A 24,832-nucleotide genomic window follows, 5' to 3' on the forward strand; every position below is an offset into this window, starting at 1 on the left:
AATGCTCTCACGTGATATGAGCGTGAAGCGATCATCTGTGTTCCGCAACTGCTTTCGGGTTTCATTTAAATGAACGGGAGAATTTGGAACGGTCAACGGATAAAGAAAGGAAGTCTCGCCTTACAGTTAAAAGATCACCTTTTAGATACAGACATCACCTGTCAATCAACGCACACACGCATTAGCAGATATTATATACAGATACAGGATCACAATTTATGATACCAGTATTGTTAGATTTTATTGCAGATTTTGAATACGTTATTTGATCGAAATCATGACCAACCGTTTTTTGTGATTTTGTTCTTTCTCCATTCAAGTAGATAGGTGCTGCACAGGTATGAGGGAAAATAGCCTTTTTTAGCCCTTTTTCAGAAGCTTCGATTAATTAACCCATTTTCAATACATTTGTATTTAAAGCCCCATGAGGTGCTCTGTGCTGCAGCCAGAGTGAGAGGAGAGACGAGGGGGTAGCACACGATGAACTAAGCGGAAATGTTTAAAATGCACTATAAACCTATTTATCAACAAAATCTTTTACAATAAAGGCTTTTATGACTAAGCATAAATGACTGTATCGAAATACTCACTGACTTAAAAAAGACGTCTTGACAACAAACTGAAACAGGCCATGTGAAACTACTAAAATACGTCCCTCATGTTATCGGTTGAGAACCAGGGGGTCGGGACCACTGATCTCAGTGGTTGGGTCCCACTAGAGGGCCTCAGCACACTTCCAGAGGGGCCTCGAGAGCTCTTAAAATTATGTAAATTAAGGTAGATTATTATAATGTTTATATAATTATTATAATTCAATTTACTGAAAATGCTAAACATTTAACAACGCCCTTCTACGGCTTGTTTTTTTTTAATGAAGTATTCAGTTCTAGATATTTCTGGAATCACAACATTTATGATTAATTGTTTTAGTCTCTTGAGGCTAGAAGTTTTTTAATTAAATAAAACTTTGAAAAACAAGCTTTGCCATCATTACAGTAGAAGTATTTGAGGAAAGATCTTATAATAGATATAGGCTATCTTATAATATAATCTGCATGGATGTGTTTAAGAGTTTTATCAGATTTAATTCCAGGCTGGCTTTTGGCCAACATGGTGTGTTGTTCTTATCCTTAGCAAAGGAAGAGGAAGGTAAGTGTGTTTAATGAGAGGACATCCATTAAGTTGGAGAACCCCACAATTTTCACCACACACCTGCAGATGTGTCATCTTGCATAAAAAAGAGAGACAATTAGAGAACGAGGGAGAAAGTGTGCATCTAAAATGATTTCCTGTAGTGCTCAGTGGTTTCTTTAGTGAGGAGTTTGTACAATCATAGTCTCGTCATTTCATGATTGATTCCCTCAATTATCCCATTTAATGACATAGTTCACACAAAAATTGTAATTCTGTCATCATTTACAGTACTCACCCTCATATTGTTCCTAACCTGTATCACTTTTCTTCCGTGGAACACAAAGGGAAATTGTATTTATTTTTTTCTCCTTTTGTTTTTTACAGAAGAAAGTCATATGGGTTTGGAATAACATAAATGCGAGTAAAGCCACATCCACACTAATACGTTTTCATTTGAAAACGCACCGTGAATGCCTTTCATCCACACTGGAGCAGTGTTTTCATCCACCGAAAACAACTGATGTTAGGAAATTTAACCTTATTTGCAAATATGATGCAAAAAGAACAGTCTGATATAAATCTTATGTTTGTAGTCAAACCAGTTTTCTCTGAGAAAATAAAAGTTTTAGTTTTAGAAAGAACACAGATCTTTTTTGCTCTGTGCATAATTCAGGATGTTTATTCCAGAGTCCCGGTACAAGCAGAAGATTTGTCTAATTCAGACAGACTTTACAGAGGGCCATCCTATATACTCAGCTATTGCACATCAGTTAGAGGGCCTGGACATCGGAATTTTGGGTACATTTTTAAAATGCAATGAAGGGGGTATAAAATAATTCATTTAATTTTGACGAGCATTAATTAGTCAAATAACAAATATACATTCCTGCAAAATTCTCATGCATAAACCATTCTTCAGGTAGACATTTTTCAAAAACCTGAATGCACCAAACCTTCTAAAACCACTATGGTACCTTGGAGATTAATATTATACTTTAAGCCCTACTTGTTGTGATTATCACATGGCCGTTTAGTTATATAGTGGAACTCACACAAGACACCGAAGTATGTGGTAATTATTAATCACACATCACTCAAGGTGTAAATATGTGCCTGTGAATGAATGTCATGCACATGTATACCGGTTTAATTTGAGGCATCAGCTAAGGAATTTCACCCAATTGGATCATTTGACCCAAATGGATCATACAAAAAAATATGAATATGTAAATTAAAAACCCTTTGTGAAAGTGTTGTGTTTTACTGTGTGTAGCTTTTATTACTACGTGTATTTGATGGTTTTTATTGTGTTTTTATGTTTTTTGAAGCACTTTGTGTTCAATCACTAAAATTATTTAAATTATTATAAAAATTGGAGGGAGTTGGTCATCTGAATAATCTGAAGGATTTCATGAAATTTGGTGGCCTCTCTTTGTTTCATCCACTGCTGCCACATAGGCAATTAACACGCTGCATCTGGAGGTCCAAAGTTTTACAGAAATTTGTCATCTTAGCTTAAACCATAGAATGGGAGTTAAGATGTGCCAAAGTATGTTGCGTTAAGAAAACCTTCTGTGTACCAATGAGTCCCCTCCAACGTGGAGGTAAATCCAGGCCTTTACTTCCTGCCCTGTAAGAGGCATCTGACAGTTATTTGAGCAGCTTTATCTGATGGCTGCTTGGCATTAGTTTGTGTTGGTCAACCACAATCCAATCAATATGTAACATCTTTTCTTCCTTGTGAGAGTGAGAGAGGAGCACTGCCATTTTCTTGGCCTGTGGTATTTTCAACTTCCAAATGTTTCCACCCGCTTGGAATTGTATTCTAGGAATTGTATTCTAGGAATTGTAGAAATCACATTCTGAGGTCAAATACAACATTCAAATTGATGATATGTGATGCACACTTGACTCTGACTGACGTAGGATGGCCTGGTAAAACAGATGCATTCAGAAGTCAAAGACTGGTGGTCGGCTTGATTGGTACTGTACTGCCACCCACAGGGTCAGCATAGGTCAATATTGCCGAAAGAAATTCCTGGCTGCCCCATTTACCTGGCAATCCTGATGCAAAACACAATGACAACCCTGTTCTTGGTACTAAAAAACATTATGAAAAATACCATACAAAACCAAAGATTACCTTACATGTTACACTTTATTTATTATTATTATTTGCAAAAAAAACAATTATTTATTATTTCAATCTGATGATTTCAGAAAGTTTTTTTATACCACAAAAATATTTTGCTTCTAGAAAAAAAATACATTTAACAATCTATAAAATATCCCAAAAATTATTATTTAAAATAACATAACTGCATAAGTAAAGTTTTATGCTTAATACAATCAAAAATAATTTCCCAATGGTGTGAGAACAAGACACTTACATAATTTAAGATATATTCTTAAAATATTTAAAATAAAGGCTTTATATATAATTATGCTTCTCAGGTAAATTTATCTTGTTTAACGGATGTTTAAATATTTGTACATTAAAACAAGGCAAAGATTTATTTTTTTTTTTAACAACATTGTGTATTTACATGCAATATGCAGGCATCAGTGTTTATATTTATACACGTTAAACGTGGTAGTATCACGTGTCTGGATGGCAATATGCAAATGGTATTTACATGCAGATGAGGTTATGCATGGTAAAAATAGGTGTTGTACACTTTATATATGGTTATTTTGGGTAGGAGATGGGGTGGGGAATAAAGCATGTGCATGTATACACAATATTCTGCTAACTGGAATTTTTAAAGGGGATTTTTGCAGGTTCTGGTGAACATTTGTGCATATGCAAAATCTGACATTTGTGCTTATACTTTTAGAATGAAATCTATGCCAAAATTTACACGAGGCATTCCTTCTTCCAGGCAGAGTCCACTGAATCTCTGGCAGAGATACTAGTTGAGAAAATAGGGTCGTCAGGCTGGAATGACCAGATGAACTGTGTGTCATCTGCATTGAAGTGAAAAGAGAATCAAAGTGCCTTTATGATCTAGTGTGGATTGAGATAGGAGGGGTCCAAGCATTGAACCCTGAGGAACCCTAGTGGCTTTCAAGGAAGCCTTGAAAGATCAGCCTGTGAGGTCACAGTTCCTATGATGCCTAGGTCCGAGAGGATGGACAGGGGGATCTGGTGGTTTACTGTGTCTTCTAAAGCGATTCAATCATTTTTGATGAGAAAAAAAATATCAATATTAAGTACTTTTTTTTTTTTCAAACCTCAGCTCAGTATTTATGCATATAACTAATTTTTGTGATGTTGCTTCAACTTTTGTTTTTAAACTGGAAGGAAATTGCTAAAAATAACCACTTTCCCCTTATTAATAAACATAATGCGTGCCATCAATGTTTTAAAAGATGTGCAACATGTACATACCTGTTACCATCTCAAAAAAATATGTTTTGAGCTTTCATGACCCTTTAAGCACAGCCGACTGAGAGTGTAGGTAACCATGAATGCGTCATTATTATTATTATTATTATTATTTACATTGTCATTTCATAGATGCTTTTATCCAAAGCAACTTACAAATCAAAAGCATAAGCGACCTTGAGTGTGTTGTCTTCGATGGGTGTGTTTCGATTTTTACAATGTGCTTTCAGCACTTCTGTCACTGATGCTTCCTGTTAAGTGTAATATTGTTGAAGCAAAAGTGGAAATTAGAAAATGCGTTTTTAAAGCAGGTATCATTTTGGTGATACTAGTACCATCAAATGAAATTACAAAAATAAAAGTTTTCAAATAGCTTTCCCAAATAGTCCCCACCATCTGCTGTTGATCGAACAAACAGGAAGCCACCCACATAATCTGCCTTTGGTTGAATTAATGTTGCACTTTTTGGCGGGATGGGCCACTCAAACAAACAGAGCAATTTTTATAATGCCACAAACTCACAGCATTTACTCTTTGCAAGAAAATAAAACTAGGAAAAGGTTATAATAGTCTCTGTATATTAATCTCTGAAGACCAGAGCTTGGCTGCAGTATGACATTTCCATTGCCTTATTTAATTTGTAACTAGTAAACATACAAAAGAAAAATCTAGATCAAATAATTTTCCTAAAAATGTATTTCCTCATATGGGGGGGCCTAAGTTGTGAAATGTTAAATAATGCCAAGCTATAGAAAGTCATTTCTTTTTTTTTTAAATCAAATAGTTTATTATGTTTCCAGGATTGTTGGTTATTCATGTTTTGAGACATTACAGCTGATTTTCTGTAAAGCTCCTTTGGAACTATGTGTACTGGGAAAAGTACAAATAAAACTGATTTGACTTTGTTACAAAGTTTTTCTCTACTTTGGCATCAAAATCTCAATGTTCTCTCTTTGGACTGTCAAACAAACAACTGATCACAGTGCTGAAACTTTAAGAATTTAAAGCATAATTAATTCTGATACAAGTAATGGCCAGCATCGTCCAATCACTGACAACCAGGTTAAAATAAAATTTAGCATTCTAATTTCTGAATCCAAGTACTGATTACCATTGTCCCATTTCTGTCAACCATGTTGCGTGGTGCAAACATCATCTGCAGCCTGAAACCAACCATTTGGTCTGATGTTAGGAGTGAATGCAATTGGTTGCACAAGAAAGATATCCAACTTTTTCCTGAACATGGAAGTGTTCCACGAGTCACCCGTTTTCAATTTCCGGTCTGCAATTTTTCGACTCGCATTAGTGTATATTCTTAGTGGGTAATGTGATGTTTAAAGTATTACATTTGTAAAAAAAATAAAAATAATAATTATATATATCCTTTTTTTTTTGGACAATGCCTCATCTGAGTGTGTAGATGTCATGAAGCAATGGTCCGAAGTTAGTTTAGTTAATTATATCAACGTCTTTCTGTTATTAAAGCCAACAACTGCACAAGTTGAGCCTGAAATAAATTTTTACTGCAATTAATATTAAATGGTTGTTGTTCTCCGTCTGGATCACTAGTTTTGGTAGTTTTTACATTGCATCGCAAGACCAGAAACAGAAAACAGGCAATTAGAATCATCATGGAGTCTCTGCGGTGTCATGCACAAAGAACGACATGATAAGATGCACGGATTGATGGTCTCAGAAGCGGAGGCAACTGAGACTTGTCCTCCGCCTCCCCTATTGAGGTAACCGCGCCACCACGAGGACCTACTAGTGGGAATTGGGCATTCCAAATTGGGAGAAAAGGGGATAAAAATAAATGTACATTTTTTTTTAAATGGCATATTCGATGAAACTAGAGATTCTAATCATGTGACTCAAACAAATTTCAATGCAAAAACGTGATTAGGTTTCTTAACTGATGCACTTTTATTTCTTTTTTTTTTTTGTTTCTCGCAAAGAAAAACTCCGCTGAGATCAGCGCTAGGTTATTTTGTAACATGAATCGGTGTGTCAAACGTTGAACCCTTTTCTGACAGCCCAGAGTGTTCTAAATTGAAATCGGTCTGTTTAAATTAAATTACATTTTGCATAGTATATAGTGAAGACAAAACGCAGTCAACTCATGAGGATACGAGTCACACAAGGTTAAGCTGGTATACCAAGATAGAAAATGTTATACATTTTAGCTTTAAAAGCTGAAAAAAAATCAGTCCATCTACCATGTTTACACAGAAAAACTACAAAACAAACTCACACAATGCATTGTGTGAATGCCCCTAACCCTTCTCCAAAGTGAACAATGTAGGCATGAACTATATGGGAGTTCTGGCAAACTTCCTGCATGTTCCTGACCCAGACCAGGTCTGACATTTTAAACACCACATCACCCCTCATCTTCCCTACTCGTTTGTTATTGTATGCATGTGAATTTGTATTATATCAAGTACTTTCTTTTCTCAACAGAGAATCACACAGGTGATACATTGCAACATACTGTCTGTCACTCATGTAAGACTGTATGCCATCCTGTTTAAACATTGTCTGTTCGGTCTTGAATGTTTTGATACAGCACATGCCAACCGTACATTACATACCTCTGTAAATTCAAAAATGCTAAGCATATGTGCGATTCTGATGATAGAGTTTGGCAACAACATCGATGTTGATGATGGTGTTGTGCATATGAACACTCATTTTGCCAAACATGGTTAAAAGGTAAACATGCAGCCGGTTCTGATAATATCTGTGAAATTAAGAAAATTGTGTTTATTTTACTGAGGGCTTGCTTGTTTGTTTACTCCAAGGGGAAAATATCTCCTTATAAACATCAACAGCACAGCCTCTCAACCCCAGCCAATGCTGACAGTGTATTCTGCCACTAAGGTACAACTTTGTTACACACAAATGTCAAATACTTACATTTAAATAAATGAATAGTGGAGGGGTTTGGAGCATCACAAGTCTCAGTAAATAAAGACAGAATTGTGTATTTACTCACACTTTGGGCTCCACACCCAAAAGTCAAAATGCTTTCATCCAATGATTGCTCACAGTGACCTGGTGCTACTCCAGAAAAGTCCATTTGACTTGTGCGCAATATTCCCAGTCTACTGAAATCATACGATAGTGTGATGAAAATGGTACAACAACATCAATGCACTACTTTTAAATCTCAACTTTGCTTTGTGAAATGAACAGACCAGAGTTATTTGGACTACTTTAATGGTGATGTTTTGTTTTTTGGAGCTTGACAGGTCACTTTAAACTAACATTGTATTGGAAAGAGTGGTGTAAATATTCTTTAAAATGTTTACCTTTGTGTTCCACAGAAAAAAATTGCAGTTTAGGGGTTTGAAGCATCATGAGGATGAGCAGATGATAGAAAAATATCACACTCACAGATGTGAAACCAACCCAATGACTAAAGTGTGTCCGTCTTCTTTCTTACATTTAGATATTCGTGACGTATTTCTCTCGCTGTCTGAATGCAGAATATAGATCACAAGGAATCACTGTTCAAGTAAGCATGGTAATAGTAAACATCTTGTACATTGCTTGCAAAACCTTGACTTCCTCTTCCTTTTCTCAGTGTGTAGCACCGTTTATGGTCTCCACTAATATGACTCAAAGTGCCTGTGAATCCTCTAATAAAAAGTGCTGTATCATTCACTAGAGATGCTCTGAACACTGTGGGTTACACAACATTCACAAGCGGATGTATAACTCATGCACTTCAGGTAAACTCCACACACTCACCTTTTGTATGTATTTTTTAATAATTCGTTGTTGTTGGCTAAGGATTATCACAGCCCTCTACGTTGAGAATAAATCACTCAGCTGGCCCTAGGATTTTTGGGGCCCTATGCAGATATTCCTACTGGTACACCAAACAAAACACACACAATATCAATAACTTAGCAAGCTTAAACTGTGCAAACAAGTATATTTATTTTTAGAAATTTAAAGCTTACAAATTAAAACTTATCACCTAATATAAAGTATAACATCTTGTGAAGTATTTTTTTATTATAATTTTTTTTTAAACTAGCCAAACACAATCATGTGCATAATTTAATAATGAACTTCCAAGACTGTGCAAAGGAAAAATAAAGAATTAAATGAACAAAATTAAGGTAAAGTAGATGCCATTTACACTTATTGAAGTGGAATGTGCTATTTGCACCCTGGTGTAAATTGAGGCAGATATGATTTGCACAGCAGTGTAGTGTAAATATATTATAGTGTATAATAAAACATATTAGGTTTATATAGTATTGTGACAGAACTTTAATACACTGCTGGCAGTGGGACGTAATGCACATGATTGTGTGCGCATCATGACCCTTGCTCTCCACCGGACTGTGAGATACCGAGCCACTGAAGGAAGCCGCCACACATGTGCCCCATCTAAACCAAACCCTTCTCTGCACTACCCAAAGTTTAGTGAGCCACCCGATCACCCAGAGGATATCATTACTTTGTAATATCACACTTCCCTTAGACATTTTACTTACACATTTTTTATTACACAAGTATAATTGGCAAAAATGTGGGTTTGAACACTGGTCGCCCGTCCTTATAGCGTGTACTAATATCGCCACAATTATTTTTAAGGAATTTTACATTTATCTTAATGCATTTTCTTTGATGATTATATCATATGTTATGTAGTAAGTGTAATAAATGTGTAAATACACATTTAAAGCCACAATCATAAATTGTGAAAGATTTTACCTTCAGAAAACCCTGTAAATATAAAATAATTTCACAAATAGGTTTGTGCTGCATCTATGCAAATGTTTGGTAAAAAACAAAAAAACAAAAATACAAATAAAAAAAAAGAATTGCAGTGTAGATTTGATATAGTAGAAATTAAGTTATTTTTATAATATAATTATTAAATTGTTATACATGAAATTCCATTTTCATTATTAGGCTCAAACTTGTGATCATATTGTTAAAAATGTTTAAGAAATTTTAAACAGTGACAACAGCTATCATTATTAGTTCAATTTAATGACATCATATAAATTTATAGAATGTGAAACACACAAGCTGAAATGTGATGAAAATGTTCAAAAGTAAATTATGAAAAAATTTACAACTTGCATTTTATATTGCGTGAAGTTATATTCAGTATATGATTACTATATAGGTGAAGATACCACTGCCTCGTTTTTAGTTGCATGACACTAGCATGTTGTCAAATGTCTGACGAGTAAAAGAAAAAAAAAAATGTACTAACCAATGACAATTATTTCTCCAACGTGTCCGTATAATAATACATCATTTTATAGAGATTGCACTCAAAGATCAAAGTCTAAACATTCACACAGAAAAAAAACTTGTGTGTAGGTACACAAAAAAAACAAAAATTCTGTTATAATTTACTAGTAGCCGGGTTAGACATGCCTATATAATAAAAAAAAACATATTCTGGAAATATAATTAAATGGATAAATGACCACTCTTTATTTCCCAGCACATCGTTCTGTGCATCTTTTTTCCATGCTCTCTTCCTTTTGTGTGCAACATATGGTAAAATTCACTCGCAGGGTTGAAGCTCAACTTAGGAAGAGGATGGCAGAGACAAACAAGCAGGACTGACACAAACACACTGTGTGGACTGCAGTGATGAACACACAAACATTGTCACAGTAGTGTCCACAGTAAGAGCTGTACACATACACAAACCATTTCTACTGAGATGAGACAGGCAAGCACACTACTGGTTTATTGACAAACCCATTTTCCGGTAAATTGACAGATGTACACACATGGCCACAGCTGCAGTGACACAATGTTTATTCATGGTTTTCATGCAAAGGAATCAGTTGTTTCAATCAATGACAGGACTGGAGCACATTAACCACTACAGCTCATCTTTTAATCTGTAATCTTGTAAATGTATTTATTGCTTTTCCATAATGTGATATGAAGAAAACATTCTAGAGTGATAGAATATCATTTAAATTTCAGCATAAAGAAAGAGGCAATGAAGGGAAAACATGACTGAATTGTTTTGTTTCAGTTTACAGACTCTGCACTCAGTCACATGATCCAGCTATTGTATTTAATGATATGGAATGCGGTACATTCTGACTGAACATCCTGTTAACTTAAATGATCATTTTAAGATCATGATTTGTACGGTCCCATTTATAGTCCTGTAATGAATACAGGAACTGTAGCTTTATGTATATTAAAGTATATTTTAAAGTATATTAAAAATACACAATTTCAGATGTCAGATTTCTAGATTCTATGGAAATGTAACTGTGTAAAGTACTTTCTTCATACTGAAACTCAAAATACTGTAAAACAAACAAAGAAACAAAACAAAAAAAACCTATTTCTACTTTTTTTTTATAAGATGAATTTGCAGAATGGAATGGCTTTTAAAGTACATATTTTTCAGCATAAGGCCCCTATTATTGTACAGCTATAATACAATCCAAATCCTTAGAAGGCCTGAATTTCTTGATATTTTTCAGCATTCTGTGCATTTGTTTACAAATGCGCAAATATCCAGTACTCACATGCACATTAAGTCAAAGAGCAAAATATTCAAGTATTATTTAAGCCAATATCACTTTTCAGTTCACAAAGGCCAACACAGACACAACAGCAAGAGGCAGTTCAATGTTCATTATTGTAGGCCTTGGCCAATCAGATTCAGCTACTGAGCACTAAGCTCTGCCTTCAGCCCAGATGCACAACCATGAGCACTAATGCCACAAAGAGCTTTCACTTAACTGCAAGAAACATAAAATCAAACGAGAAAATACATAAGATGGAGCAATAAATTCTTTGCGTTCTTTGTCAGTACCACAATATCGAATCCTGACTTCCGAGTTCTTGCCACTAATGAAATGCACATTCCCTCTGTCTCCTGTATTTGTCTCATATACACACAGGACATATCATACGTTAATAAATAACATATCTATTTAACTACTTGAATGACAGCGAATAGACTAATCGCACAGCGCAACACAAGAGCTCTACAATTGTAAAGTTACGAGCAGAATTTCCCCATGACTCCAACAATAACCCAAAACCGTGTGTTCCTCATTGATCCACAAGCTCTAAATGGGTCACACTGGGTTCAGTGGGTTTATTTTACGCCCAGAAAATGCAGAAATGATTAAAAAAATTCAAAAATTCTTCAGCTGATCACAATTAACTGACAAAATAGCAAAAAGCAAACAATAAGTCGGTAAACAGGCTTTGCCCAACCACGTCTCATTTGACTATTTCCGTCCTAATTAAAGTCAACATCATTTTCTCCATAAAGAATCTTGCTTAAATACAAAGAATGGATCACAGGATGTTTAAAGATTAACAGTTACTGTCTGACACTTGAATGAAAATAATTAGCAATTCAAAAAGACTGCAATCCTTTTCCACAAACCCAACCCACTTGTTAATGAGAGCAAATGGAGGCTTGTGGAAAATAAATCAAAACCAACTGAGAGCTGTCACACAATTTGTGGCTATTTACATGAAGCAGTGAGACTTGGCAGTGTAATGGGTGACAATGATTAGCATTTTCCAAGTTAATCATTTCAAATCACCTAGGCCAATCTAGGTCAACACCAATAACACACACTCTTATCCCTTTTTGAAATAACATCTTTACCAATAGCAGATGCTTTACCAGTTTATGTGCATATTCTTCCCAATCACTCGCCTGCCATTTGTTGATGAGTAAAATAATGTTCAAATACACTTGCATTCATCTTACTAACATTTGCGCCATTTCTCTCTTCCTCTCAAACACACAAAACACGTTTTCATTGTCGTTTCTCATAGCTCAGTACATGTAACTGGTGTCACCCCATGAATCAAGAGAGTTGGGCCTAGTTCTCGCGTTAGTGTGTCCAGCTGCATCAGGTACTGCTCTGATAGTTCAGAATTAGAGGGTGGGTGGGGCAAATACAGTAAGCGCACTGCTGCCATAGAACTATGTTCTCTCAGCAGAGCATTTACCGCACACAGGAAGTCCTCCGATACAGCTTTTGTTTCCACCTTTTGCCCGTGCTCTGAGCTTGGCTCTCTCAGCATGCGTGCCACATTATCCCACGGCACAATCTTAATAGCAGCACGAATCCTCAGCTTCCCCAGCAATTCTCTAAATTGCTCCTCTTTAGCCAGCCAACCCTGGTCTTCTGACTCCGACTCCACACAGAGGAATATACGCAATCTTGCACGGCGCCACCTGCTGGCCATGTTTAACACACATGCCATCTGAAGCAGGAAAAGACTGCACACATCTGCAAAACTGGCACTGCCCAGACACGTGAGGTCTGACGGCCACACGTCAATGGTCTCCACACCGTCGCCTCCCCTTATTAATTTTACGCCCTTGCTCTCTGGTGGCACCTGGAAGAAGTACCGCCCTAAACATACATTCTTGCTCATTTTGATGGCGTCACAGATGATGCTCACATACTCTTCAGGCTGCAATGACCGAGGGCTCTCGGCATGCCGCACAGGTGGAAAATGGGCCTGTAAGGATGGAAGATCCACACCAAAATGATCCCCCTCACTTCGATCACCCTCGCAAAAAACAGGGTCTTGCAGGAAGTAATCCTCTGGGTAACAGTTGTCATAAAAGCCCAAGACCAGGGTATTAGGCTTCATACCTCCTGGAAAAGAAGATAGAAACAGAGATAGATGGTACTAATAATACTTACATAAAAGAGAGAATCTGAGTGATACAAATGGAAAGAGGAAATTAGGGTAATCTGGGACATTTTGTATTATTGGACACCTAAATTCTTATGTCTACATTTCTTTGTACCTCCGAAGCAAGTCTGAATTTAAGGGATAGTTTCCCTAAAAGTACATAAACTTCTCTAATACGTCATTTCTATCATAATTTACTTACCCCCATGTCATACCAAATGTTGTTTAATTATTTTAGTTGTAATTCTGTCTTTTGTTGAACATTTAACTAAATCTAATGATTTATAAATCACATTTTAATAAAAAAGTTGTCTCCTAACATTATTATGTTGTAACGGTTTCTTGAGGCTGTGCCATATTGTGAATTTAGATTAATATGTTCCATATGCAAGTTTAAACAAAAAAACTGTCTTGATAGCTCGTGAAATAATAGCATATAATACTGCAGTATTAGCTACTTTTTAGAAGGTACTCTGTTGTGGATTCCTCATGCTTGGACAGTTTAAGATGCATTAGGATTCTGAGCTACTAGCAGTATTGTGTTTTTTTTTCTCCATATTTTCGTCAACAGTTTTTAATTAAAACACTTTGATTACAATCACAATGCGTCTTTTTTATTGTATATATAAATAATTTGTCGAAAGCAAACAATTTCCCAGATTTCCCTAATTCACCCTTGGTTATCAAAATTCAAAAGTGTTCATTCACAGCCAACACAAGATCAGCAAAACCAAAACATACAATTGCTTAACTCTAACCTAGTCCAGTAATGCGAAGGAGGTGTTGAGTGCCCTGCCTGACAGAGGGAGAGAGTGTCAGATCCACAAATGCCTTCACACCCAATTTGTCCACCAGACTAAGCCAGAAATGATACTGTGGCTGCACTGGGTCTGCTGGCAACACATCTGTGAGAGAGAATGGGAGATTAAGTTAAATTTTGTCATTTGAATTGTGTAATTTGTTCTTTTCCCATTTTCCTTCCATTCTGAGAATAAGTGTGCAACAAGCTCAGAAGTTAGACTAAATCTTAGTGTCTTAAGTTCATTAACTCTAAAGACTATACCCTTTTTGGAACATGAAAGTAAACGATTGCAGGGTAAACTTCGATAGCGGTGAATGGGAGACCATGGCAAATGTAGTTTTTGCTTACCCATTTGCTCAAACATAAAAAATAATAATAATAATAAAAACAATTCCATTCAAACTTTTCAAAAAAGTAGCAGCAAATCATTATTGGGTCTTATTCATGGTGGATTAGCCCAAGTAAAAAAACAAAAAAAAAACCTAGTAATTAAATACATGTGACATCAATTAAATACTTCCATTTCCCCAAAGTATGAATGTGACACCACATGTAGGTACAGAAAGGGGCAATATGGCCCTGTTTACACCTGGAATTATTAACATCCATCGTGGGTGATCGGATTACAAATGGTCAGTCATCATAACACATTACCACATGCAATATATATTGTATTTACAGACAGCGACTCATCAAATGAGTCTCCTGTTGCCACTTTTTATACAAGCATGGAATACAAAAGATGTTCTGTGAAGTCTGCATATAATTCAACTGATACTTTCTTTTTACTCTGCATCTAACCGCCCAAGTTTAAAACCCCTGTTTTTTAGTGCAATGTTTGATTGACAGGTGAGTAGACTAGACAGCCCTTTACTGTTGTCCGGAGTGCATCAGAACACAATAGTGTTTACACAACAAATGCAATCATTTGAGTTTTTGACTACCTCTGAAAGTGGCTCTGAAAATGTTTTGGATCCCGTTTACACCTGTATGTACCACAGACCACATGTGCATTGAATTGACCAAAACGGAAAAATAATTGGGCTCCATGAGCCTTGAGAAACTTGGCTGTTATCAAACAAATACCCCTTGACCCTTTTACCCCCCTGGTGTCCTACCCAGATCACCGATCTGCACATGTCCCAGGACAAACAGTCCTCCTTTCTTCAACTGGTTGACAAAGCAGATGAGCTGACAGGAGGAGCGTGGGTTTGCCACCATCAGTAAGACCTGCGGCCTCCAGAACTTCACATGATCCTTACGGGAGTCTAACATCAGCAGGTACTTTCTCACCTGAGAAAAGGACAGACCATCTCTTGGGATTAGAGTTCTGTGCATATTAGGGGTTTTTAACAGTAGACTAAATCGCGGGTGCCTTTTTAAATGATGTATGGATAAAACTAGTATTTCTCTTATTTTTGGAGGCCAATTTGCATGTAGCCATGGCCAGTATAATAGTAGTATTTGTGTCTTTGCATCTTTATTAAAGTAGCCCATGTAATGTTATGAACATTATTAGTGTTGATACAATGCCATGCACATGTGCAAAACAGATCCAGAGAATGTGTAAGTTGTTTATACCTTGTGTTGTTGAGCAAAGCTTCATAGTAAAAGAACACAATTACTGAAGTGTATTCTGTGAGTGCGTGTACACTGTGTGAGCCTACATTTGAACCACTGCACCACAAACTGTTTTTCCTATGGACGCCATTTTATAAAATTACATGATGATCGACTAGTCAACTTCAGGCTCAAAATGTGAACTAAGGTTTTTTTTTTGTTTTATGCTAGAAAAAAAAATCTTATTTTAAGGCGGTTTAGATATTTTACTGGAAAACAAGATAAAAATGCTGATTAAAAAAATATATATATTTTGCAACATATTAGGTACCTGGTGAAAGATGAGTGCTTGGCTGATATAGCCCCAGCTGCTGGTGGGTGAGCGGTAGTGCAGGAACAGCAGAAGCAGCAGCAGCAGTACAATACTGGCTGAGGAATACACTGGGTTTATCACAAACATCATGACCACACAGCTTACAATACCCAACAGACATGTGTGCCAAGAGAAAAATTGAAATGTTGGCCTGGAAAGAGAGAAAAAGAGAAGAGAGAAAAAAGTATCAGTAAAATATGAATATAAATGCTTTCAATTACAAACTGAAGAATAATGTAAAAACGTTACCTTTAAGTGATAATCAAGTGGAAACAATAAAATTGAAATTCCCAATTGTGTAATACTTTCTTCAGTAGAACACAAAGATTTTTTAGAAGTAATCCATACGACCCCAGTGTATCTTCAGAAGCAACATAATGTGTGTGGGTGGGAAACCGATGAAAATGTAAATTCTTTTTTACTCTAAATCTCCACTTTATCTGTCAATTTCAGATGTGAACGTGAAACTAAACGGCCACCACATGTGACTTTCAGATGCAGAAGTGAAAGTGGAGATTTAGAGTAAAAAAGAATTTACATTTTTATCGGTTTCCCACCACACATTATATCGCTACTGAAGTCGTATTGGTCACTTATGTTTCCTTTGTGATTTTTGGAGTTACAAAAGGTCTGATTACCATTCACTTGCATTGTATGGACCTACAGAGCTGAGATATTCTTCTAAAAATATTTGTTTGTGTTCTGCAGAAGAAAGAAAGTCATACACACCTTGGATGGCACGAGGGTTAGTAAATTATGAGAATCTTAATTTTTGGGTGAACTATATTTTAAATGTAAAAATACCAGTCTAATTACACAAATACATCATTTTAGATTTGGTACTGTACTGAAGTCTGACATCCCTAGTTCCAGCCAGTGTATAATGAAGTGCAAAACACACTTTGTGCATTACCTGAAGTTTGGAGCAGAGGCCCATTCCAGAGCCAGACAGGCCAAATCCACTGCAGCATATGCCAACAGGTAAAACACTGTCACAATACCAGCGATCACATTCAGCTGTCCTGCAAAAAGAGTACACTACAACACACACAGAATCTATTAACAATTAGTACATTCACTTTACATGTGCCACAGAAATGTTATTTGACAACACGTGCAAACAGGTATCTGTACCTGCACTAGGCCCCAGGTATACAGCACGGAGACCCAAGGATTCCCAGAGCTGGAGGTGACTGCAGCCGGAGCCAGAGGCAACCCTTAAATAAGATCACATCACTGCAACAGTAAAAAACAGGCTTTCTGGTGTTTATTTTCTGTTCTGACTAGAGTAAAATCAAAAAACATAAAAATAAATCCTAATTTCTGCCATTAGACACACAAACTTATGTTAAAACCTACATAGTTAGGACACATACTGATCAACCTGCAGGAAAAATGGTGTGAAACAGTATTTTGCACGTTACATCAGTTGCACCAATGCAAATAGATTCTTCTTATCATTTTATACAAATATCCACAAAACCTGAAAATTGTGAACTGATGTTTTCAATTTTAAAATGTTCTGTCATTATAATCCTACAATGTGACTGAAATAATTTGCTGTGATTGCAGTAAAAAAAAAAAATTCAAAGTTTTACAGATTTTTTTTTGTGTGTGAAAATTTTCACCATCATTCGATTCTCAAAACTGCATTTTTGGAAAAGTGTGATTTGCATTAAAAATACCAGCTAATTTATATTGCACATAAAAAATTAAAAAGCAATGCTTGATTTCAGTAGAATGATGATTGGAAACATGCGTCTTATGATCCTTTTACTTAGAACATGCCCTTTTTACCTTCTGCATAGAACACATGACCTCTCAGACCACATAACTGTCTAGAAAATGTGACAAAGATCAAGTTACAATTCAAATGAATCACAAATCATAAACTTTTCTTAGGAACCAAGACTATTGAATGATTTTTAATGTTTGCTCATTAATTGTTTTCCCTAACAGTCTTTGCATAGATGTCAACAACCTTAAGACCTACTAGTACCAGTATCTAAATATTAGTGTCCAGCCTAAAAGATGTCACTTAAACCAAACCACAACACACAGAAACATACTCGCACACTCACCAAAAAGCTGGTCCAAAGCAAGAGCATGGAGGATTCGAGAAGCTCCTATCATAGAGCACATAGCAGCTGAGAGAGACGCGCAGTACACCCCGACTATCACAAATGGAGGCCACACATTCACACGCTGAAGCACTGCGTAATCATTGATTAACAATAATCTGAGAGAGAAAAAGGTGAGAGAGAGGGAAGGAGGATTAAGCAAGAGTTGATGGGGAGAAAAATGGCTACACTTATAGTGTAAAAATAAATACATAAGGTATCAGTGTTTTTGTGGCTTGATAGTCATTGAGAGCACCTGTCACATGTAGAGCCCAGGAGTAGGAAGAGAAGCAAATAGACAGTAAAGGTGTATGACACAGCTATTATGGTCCCTTTAGGTATAGACTCACTCGGGTTCTTCAGCTCACCTAAGTAAGAAATAAATCAGAGGTTTTTATGACACTCATGCCATGACCATTATCAACATTGTAAAAGGCATCATAATTACATCAACCAAAAAGAGGAAGTGAACAGAGTAGTGTAATCTCTGGCTTCGTACCCGACATGTTGGAGCCCGCCATGATGCCTGTGCAGCTGGTGAACATCACAGCAAATACAGTGGCGAAAGACATCATTGTGTTGGTACTGTAGTCCAGAGAGTAGTGTGCTATATGAGACATTTGGACAAAATTCATGCAAGTGCAGTAAATCCATAAATGACAATTCAAAGAGTAAAGTAATTTTTCTATGAGCCACCTGACATTTGGCTGCATTTGAGGTAATCCATAATCTTCAATAGCCATCAATTATGAACTATTGTATAATTAGAAATACAAAAAGGTTCTATCTTTGTCATCCCAAACTGTTATGGCATTCAATCCATTTACAAGTATATAGCACCACAAGGCATGTAGAACATTAGAATAATTTCATTTTGGAATATTTTTCATAATGTGTTTTCGTGAGCGGAGTTGCTAAACAAAACGTTAAAATGTGACGAGACTGCAGTATCGCTTCACGTTCGCTTAATCGCACTAGTAAAAGTGCCCGCTTTGCTTCAGTCAGGCAGTGCGGATGACAGCCTACATTCCGTGTTTCATTTGTTTCTTTTTGCTCTCAGAACAACACGTGATGTAATAAGGAAAACACCACTATTAATCCTTGAGATTTCCAGCATACAGGTACACCCTCCTTAAACCATGGTTACATTCAAAATTACATTAAACAATTAAATTTGAAAACATAAACCCACATTGTGTGGTTAGAAAATATAAATTAAACCTGGAAACAAAGTTGTAGGATTTTGCAGGTGTGATTCAGCTGAAAAGGGCCAAATAGTTGATCGGATTGTGATGTGCGAATGTCTTGCATGAGCAGTGCAAGTCTAGTTACACTTTAATAGTGTTTAGTCTCCCATTCATCTGATGAAAACACGCTGCATGATCATGAGGAAGAAATACATCATGAAGCAGATTGGAATGCAGGTGCGAAAAACTTATGCATAAAATAGCCTGCTTCTCTGGAAGCCATTGACCAGGAAAATAAAATTGAATAAATTTGCCAACCCCTGTACAGACCTTATTCACAGCAGTGCCATTGGAATGAAAACAAGGCTGTGAGAGATAGACTTACAATCCCTTCAAAAGGGCAATACTGCAGTTTAAAGTGTTTTTTGATCATTCCGCAGACAAAACATTTAATTATTATTTTTTTTTAATCTTTCAAAAGACCAGTCATCAACAAAAACTCCAGACAACATGAATGGTGTAAAATCAGATGGGATTTAGGAACTTATACAGCTTTATAATCTGTGTGCCATTGACGAGAAGTCTATCCCACACAGCCTTGTTTTTATTCACACTGAAAATCAAAGATGGCGCTACTGTGTGGAACTAAATATGTGCCATTGGGACTTGATGTAATTAAAGTTCAAAACAACAAATTCAATTTCAAGTAAATATGTTCAAATTCAAGTCATTACAAAAATAGAATGCCATCGCAGCTGGTTAGGACAAAAACACTGATTAACATGAAGATACCTTTTATCGCGCATTGCAGCATCGCATCTGGTTAGAACACTGTGACAGTGCAAACTAGTTCTTTCACAGTTTCCATTCATCAAGATCTTGCTGATTAAAATACAGTCATCTAAAGACTAACAAAGCCTTTCTACAATCAGAGAGCATTAGAAAATATTTTACACAGAAGGAAAGTTCCATTGTATCTATAGTTTTTACTATGGTATTTCCATTAAGAGCATAGAAATCAAAGATAAAAGTAAAAACAGGATTATATGGACCGTAACCATTTTTGTCATAAGAAAAACAGATCCAGATATTAAACTGTATTCCTTCACTACCCCAATATATATTGATACAAGTTCACGGTAAATATTTTTTTAATATCAGTGGTATGGAGATTGAAAGCCTTATAGTTTCTGTCAGTTTATGGTGATGATTTCTCCTTTATTTCAACGGCATTTAGAATGTTGGGGCCGTTTAATACGATTTAAAATTAGTTTAATTATGGACACATTATGGGTTTTCAGAGAGGTTTTAAACAAATAATGTTGAATCCGCAACCCAGCCTGCATTCATCGCTGCGCTGTATATGATGATCTGCGTGGCAGATCTGCATGCGAGAGCTCGAGACCGGTCCATGTGTAAATGCACGTCTCTGTGCTGATTTGATTTGCAGTTTGACATTTCTCATGCACAACAAAAAACGACAGCACACAATCAGAGAGTTGGCCAACTTTGTAATCACACCAGTGCGACCTCTTGCGAAGTTTATTCAAACCGTTAGAAAAATGGTCACAAAATGCAAACATTTAGTCACAGTCTGGAGCCCTGGCACATATTTAATTCCATACTACTGTGAATAAGATCTATTGATCAAAATTGTACTTACGTTCAAGGTTGTTCTTTAATGTGGTGCCATTGAAGCCTGTATAGCTGGGGCTGACAGTGATGGTGTGGTTGTTGCCATATGTGTGTGTGATGTTGAAGTGTAGTGGTCGGACTATCAGAGGACTGATAATGATGGAGATCAGTGACACGGTCACCACCAGCAGAATGACAAAAGAGGCTTTGGCGTAGATATGAGCACCAACCAGACACACCACCAGACACAGCAACAGCACTATAGAGGAGTACAACACTGTGTACCAGTAACCCTGCGGCAACACACGCAACCCCTGCGACACAGAAGAGCCTGGGAAAGAAGAAAAGAGATGCTTCAAGGCAAAAAGACAGGTGGCTGTCAGATGGTCCTTATCTATGTTGTTAATTTAATTTTAAAGGCAAAACTTTGATAAACATCACAACTGAGTAGAAATGGTACAGGTCATGTCAAATGAAGAAATTTCAGAGAAAATATTAAAAAAATAAAATGCTGTTATTTAGCAGTGATAACTCTGTATAAATAATATCAAATCATGTAGTATGAATAGTACCAAACTGGTTATAATGACCACCAGACATATTAGTACAGTGTACTTAAATGCTTACCTGGATCCTTTCCAAATATGTCAAGGATGGCCTCCACTAAGCCGAGTACATACACCCCACATGCACACACCTTAGCCAGGTAAAACATCAGGCCAATACTGCCTCCAAACTCTGGTCCCAGAGAACGACTGATCATGACTAATATTAAAGAGTTAAAGGAATGTTTCGGGTTCAATACAGTTCAGCTCAAATCAACAGCATTTGTGGCATAATGTTGATTACCACAAAAATTATTTTGACATCCCTCCTTTTATTAAAAAAAAAAATCAAGGTTACATTGAGGTACTTCAATGGGGCCAAGTTTTGTAGATTTCATTTCATCAGTCAATTTCATGGCAGCAAATTTGTAAAATTGGATACAACTTTTTAAAGAAAAGTTTAGTACACGATTTGATGACACTAAAATGATGTATACATAAGTATTGTTTGCATATTGTGAAAATACATTTGAAACTGAGTTGTTGTTTTTTTGTTAAAATATATATTTCATTATAATTTATGGATTTTAAAAAGAATATTCCAGGTGCAATACAAGTTAAGCTCAATTGAGGCATAAAATTGATTAACACAAAACTTTATTTAGACTCATCCCTCCTGAGGTACTTACAATAGAACTGAATGGGTGCCCATCCTTAAACATTAAAATACACAGCGTTTCAAAAGTAAAGCCACAAGACATAACGAATATACATGTTACCATGATTTTAGTGTGATAAAATCCCTTACTAACCTTTTCTGTATAAAGTTATATCAAATGTACTATTTTGTTGCCATGATGACGTAACGCTAAACCTTAAAACGACTGTTAGAAATACTATTTACACAATTTTACATATCAAATAATACACTTTTTAACCAAAGAATTAATGCAAGTTCTTTAAGAAAATCTTAAGCTTCACATTCCTACCTTAAACCATCAAAAAGTCCTCTATTTTTGCTTTGTTTAAAAGGAGGGACGAGTCAAAATAAATTGTGGTCATCAACAGTATGCCACAAATGCCATCGATTGAGCTTAACTTGTATTGAACCCGAAATGTTCCTTTAAAAGTTAAACATCAACATGACAAATTACAGATTTATATTAAAGACCACCCAGAGTCAAGTCTGTAAAATACTACAATTCAAGAAATTCTGCACAGGGATTGGTTAAGGATACAATAGGCCCCGCCCCCCTCTACTGCACCATTAGTGGAAATAGCACATATGGACAAGACTGTCAAGGAGATGATGAAGTAGGCCACACACAGCATGAGAATACCTTGAAGGAGACCTGCATGCCCCACAACAAACCCTGAAACATACAAATAAACCATTTATGCATGAAAACAAACCTAAACACACACACACACACACACACACACACACACTTGAGGGATGTTGTAGTATGATACATGGCCAAATATGAAATTGTTTTGAATGTTCCCTCCATGTCTCTCACTCACCTGTGCGAAGAAAGAGCACAATGCTGAACATGGAGAGGATGGTGGGCACCATGACTCCAAAGAAGGTGTTGAGTTTGCGGGGGTTTGATTTGGGGGATCCCTCTCTTGTCACTGTTGACCTTCCCCTGGAGTCTTCAGCATCACCCATCATGCTGTACACCCCATGAACAAGAAGAGGAGAGTGCTCGTTGGCCATTGTGTGAAAAACAGGAACCTGTAAATTAAGAAATCCAATGAGTGTTTCCTGTTCAGTTGCAAAATGTACCATATGTTTGCTTTGCCATTGTTATGATGTTGCAGTGTCAACAAAATGATGAATCATGAATCATGAATCATCTCTGTTTATGATTCAAAGAACAATTTTCCAAAGTGTACTTTTGAAGAAAGAAGGGGGTTCTGCTAAATAAATTCTGCCTATAGTTTCATCATATTTGTTTTTGCTATTATGCACCGTTCATTCAAACCATATTAAATGCTCATTTGCACATCGTTCATTTTAAGAATAGGAGACCCTGCATGTCGAATCAACCGCGTTTTTAAAAAGTGGTATCTTTTTAGGAGCATAAGTAGCCTATATGCCGTTGAGCTAGTGTGTTATGTTGGTTAACGTATTATAATGCATATAATAATATGACTATTAAACTATTCCATTATCTCAGAACAACAAAATCATACTTGTAATTTGAATACACTAGGAAACATTAATTCCAGAAAAGGCAACTGATACCTTTCAGGAAACAGCATCATCTCGTGAAACAGTCATGCAAGATAGCATGTAACGTTTTCATTAAACAATATATATCAGGAAAAATGTCAGGGCGGTGGTGGAGAAGAGTGCATTCAACCTACCTGTCCTTGTGATAAACAGAGGCGACGACGATCTTAAAGCGGTATGTATAACTTCCGCTTTTAGGAAGAAACTACCCTAAACGACAAGGAAACAAAACTGGTCGTGTCGAAATGTGGATGCAGGATGTCTCGAATCTGATATGTATCATCAGAGCATCATGTTGAGTTGGTGTGGAATCGCAGGTAGAAAGTTTTCGTGTGCAGCGTTAGATCTCGTGATCAAACGCCCGGGACATGTTGGTGGAAGAGAAAAGCGCGCAGCTGTGTCCACTGGGTACTTAATTATAAACAACAGACAACAAAGCCGAATGAAAGCATATTACTCTATTATGTAACGTTCAGTGTGGTAATAATCCGTAAATGTACTCTCATACTGCAGCAAGATTGTGCTGTGCACAGTCTGGCTCTCTATTTGTTATAAAAAAAAAAAAAAAAAAGTCACGGGACACGGGAAGCGCCCCATGTGACTACTGAGAGAGGGTAGACGAAAAAGCTGAAATAAGAGGGCGTGTATGGCAAGACGTCGACTGTGAGCTGAATATCAGAGAACAGAACATGGTCGAAAGAGCTTGAATTCTGATCATTCTAACATTATAAACGGGTAATTCACCTACAAATGAAAATGCTCTCATCATTTACTCACCCCCATGGCGTCCCATGTGTATGATTTTCTTTCTTCTGCAGAACACTAACGAAGATTTGTAGAACAATATCTCAGCTCTGTAGGCAATATAAAGGTTGCCAGAACTTTGATGCTCCAAAATGCACATAAAGGCAGTATAAAAGTAATTAATATGACTGCAGTGGCTAAGAATATATCATCAGAAGCAATAATATGATAAGTGTGTGTGAGAAACAGATATATTTTTAGTCCTTTTTGCCTATATGCTGTATTTATGAGCTTTTTGCAGCTTCAAAGTTCTGGTCACCATTCACCAGAATGAATGAATGGACCAACAGAGCTGAGATATTTTTTCTAAAAATCTTTGTGTTCAGCAGAAGTCATTCAGTCAAGAATTTACTCTAT

General features: G+C 36.5%; 1 protein-coding gene and 1 pseudogene across 1 annotated transcript; one reads left to right on the forward strand and one right to left on the reverse strand.

Annotated features, from left to right (window-relative positions):
- Window positions 1–1,808: 1,808 nt before the first annotated feature.
- Window positions 1,809–10,126, forward strand: LOC127641126 (very-long-chain 3-oxoacyl-CoA reductase-like; annotated as a pseudogene).
- LOC127643069 (solute carrier family 12 member 9) lies at window positions 9,535–24,210 on the reverse strand. Its single transcript, XM_052125621.1, has 14 exons — window positions 23,806–24,210; window positions 22,957–23,170; window positions 22,671–22,805; window positions 21,515–21,652; window positions 20,916–21,218; window positions 18,565–18,672; window positions 18,322–18,433; window positions 18,027–18,184; window positions 17,080–17,162; window positions 16,859–16,983; window positions 15,904–16,096; window positions 15,131–15,305; window positions 13,969–14,115; window positions 9,535–13,170 (listed from the first exon to the last, which is right to left on the reverse strand). The coding sequence occupies exons 2-14, from the start codon at window positions 23,150–23,152 to the stop codon at window positions 12,329–12,331; spliced, it is 2,715 nt and encodes a 904-aa protein (XP_051981581.1). The 5' UTR covers window positions 23,153–23,170; window positions 23,806–24,210; the 3' UTR covers window positions 9,535–12,328.
- Window positions 24,211–24,832: the final 622 nt, after the last annotated feature.

This window comes from Xyrauchen texanus, chromosome 4 (assembly GCF_025860055.1).
Source record: "Xyrauchen texanus isolate HMW12.3.18 chromosome 4, RBS_HiC_50CHRs, whole genome shotgun sequence".
NCBI lineage: Eukaryota > Metazoa > Chordata > Actinopteri > Cypriniformes > Catostomidae > Xyrauchen > Xyrauchen texanus.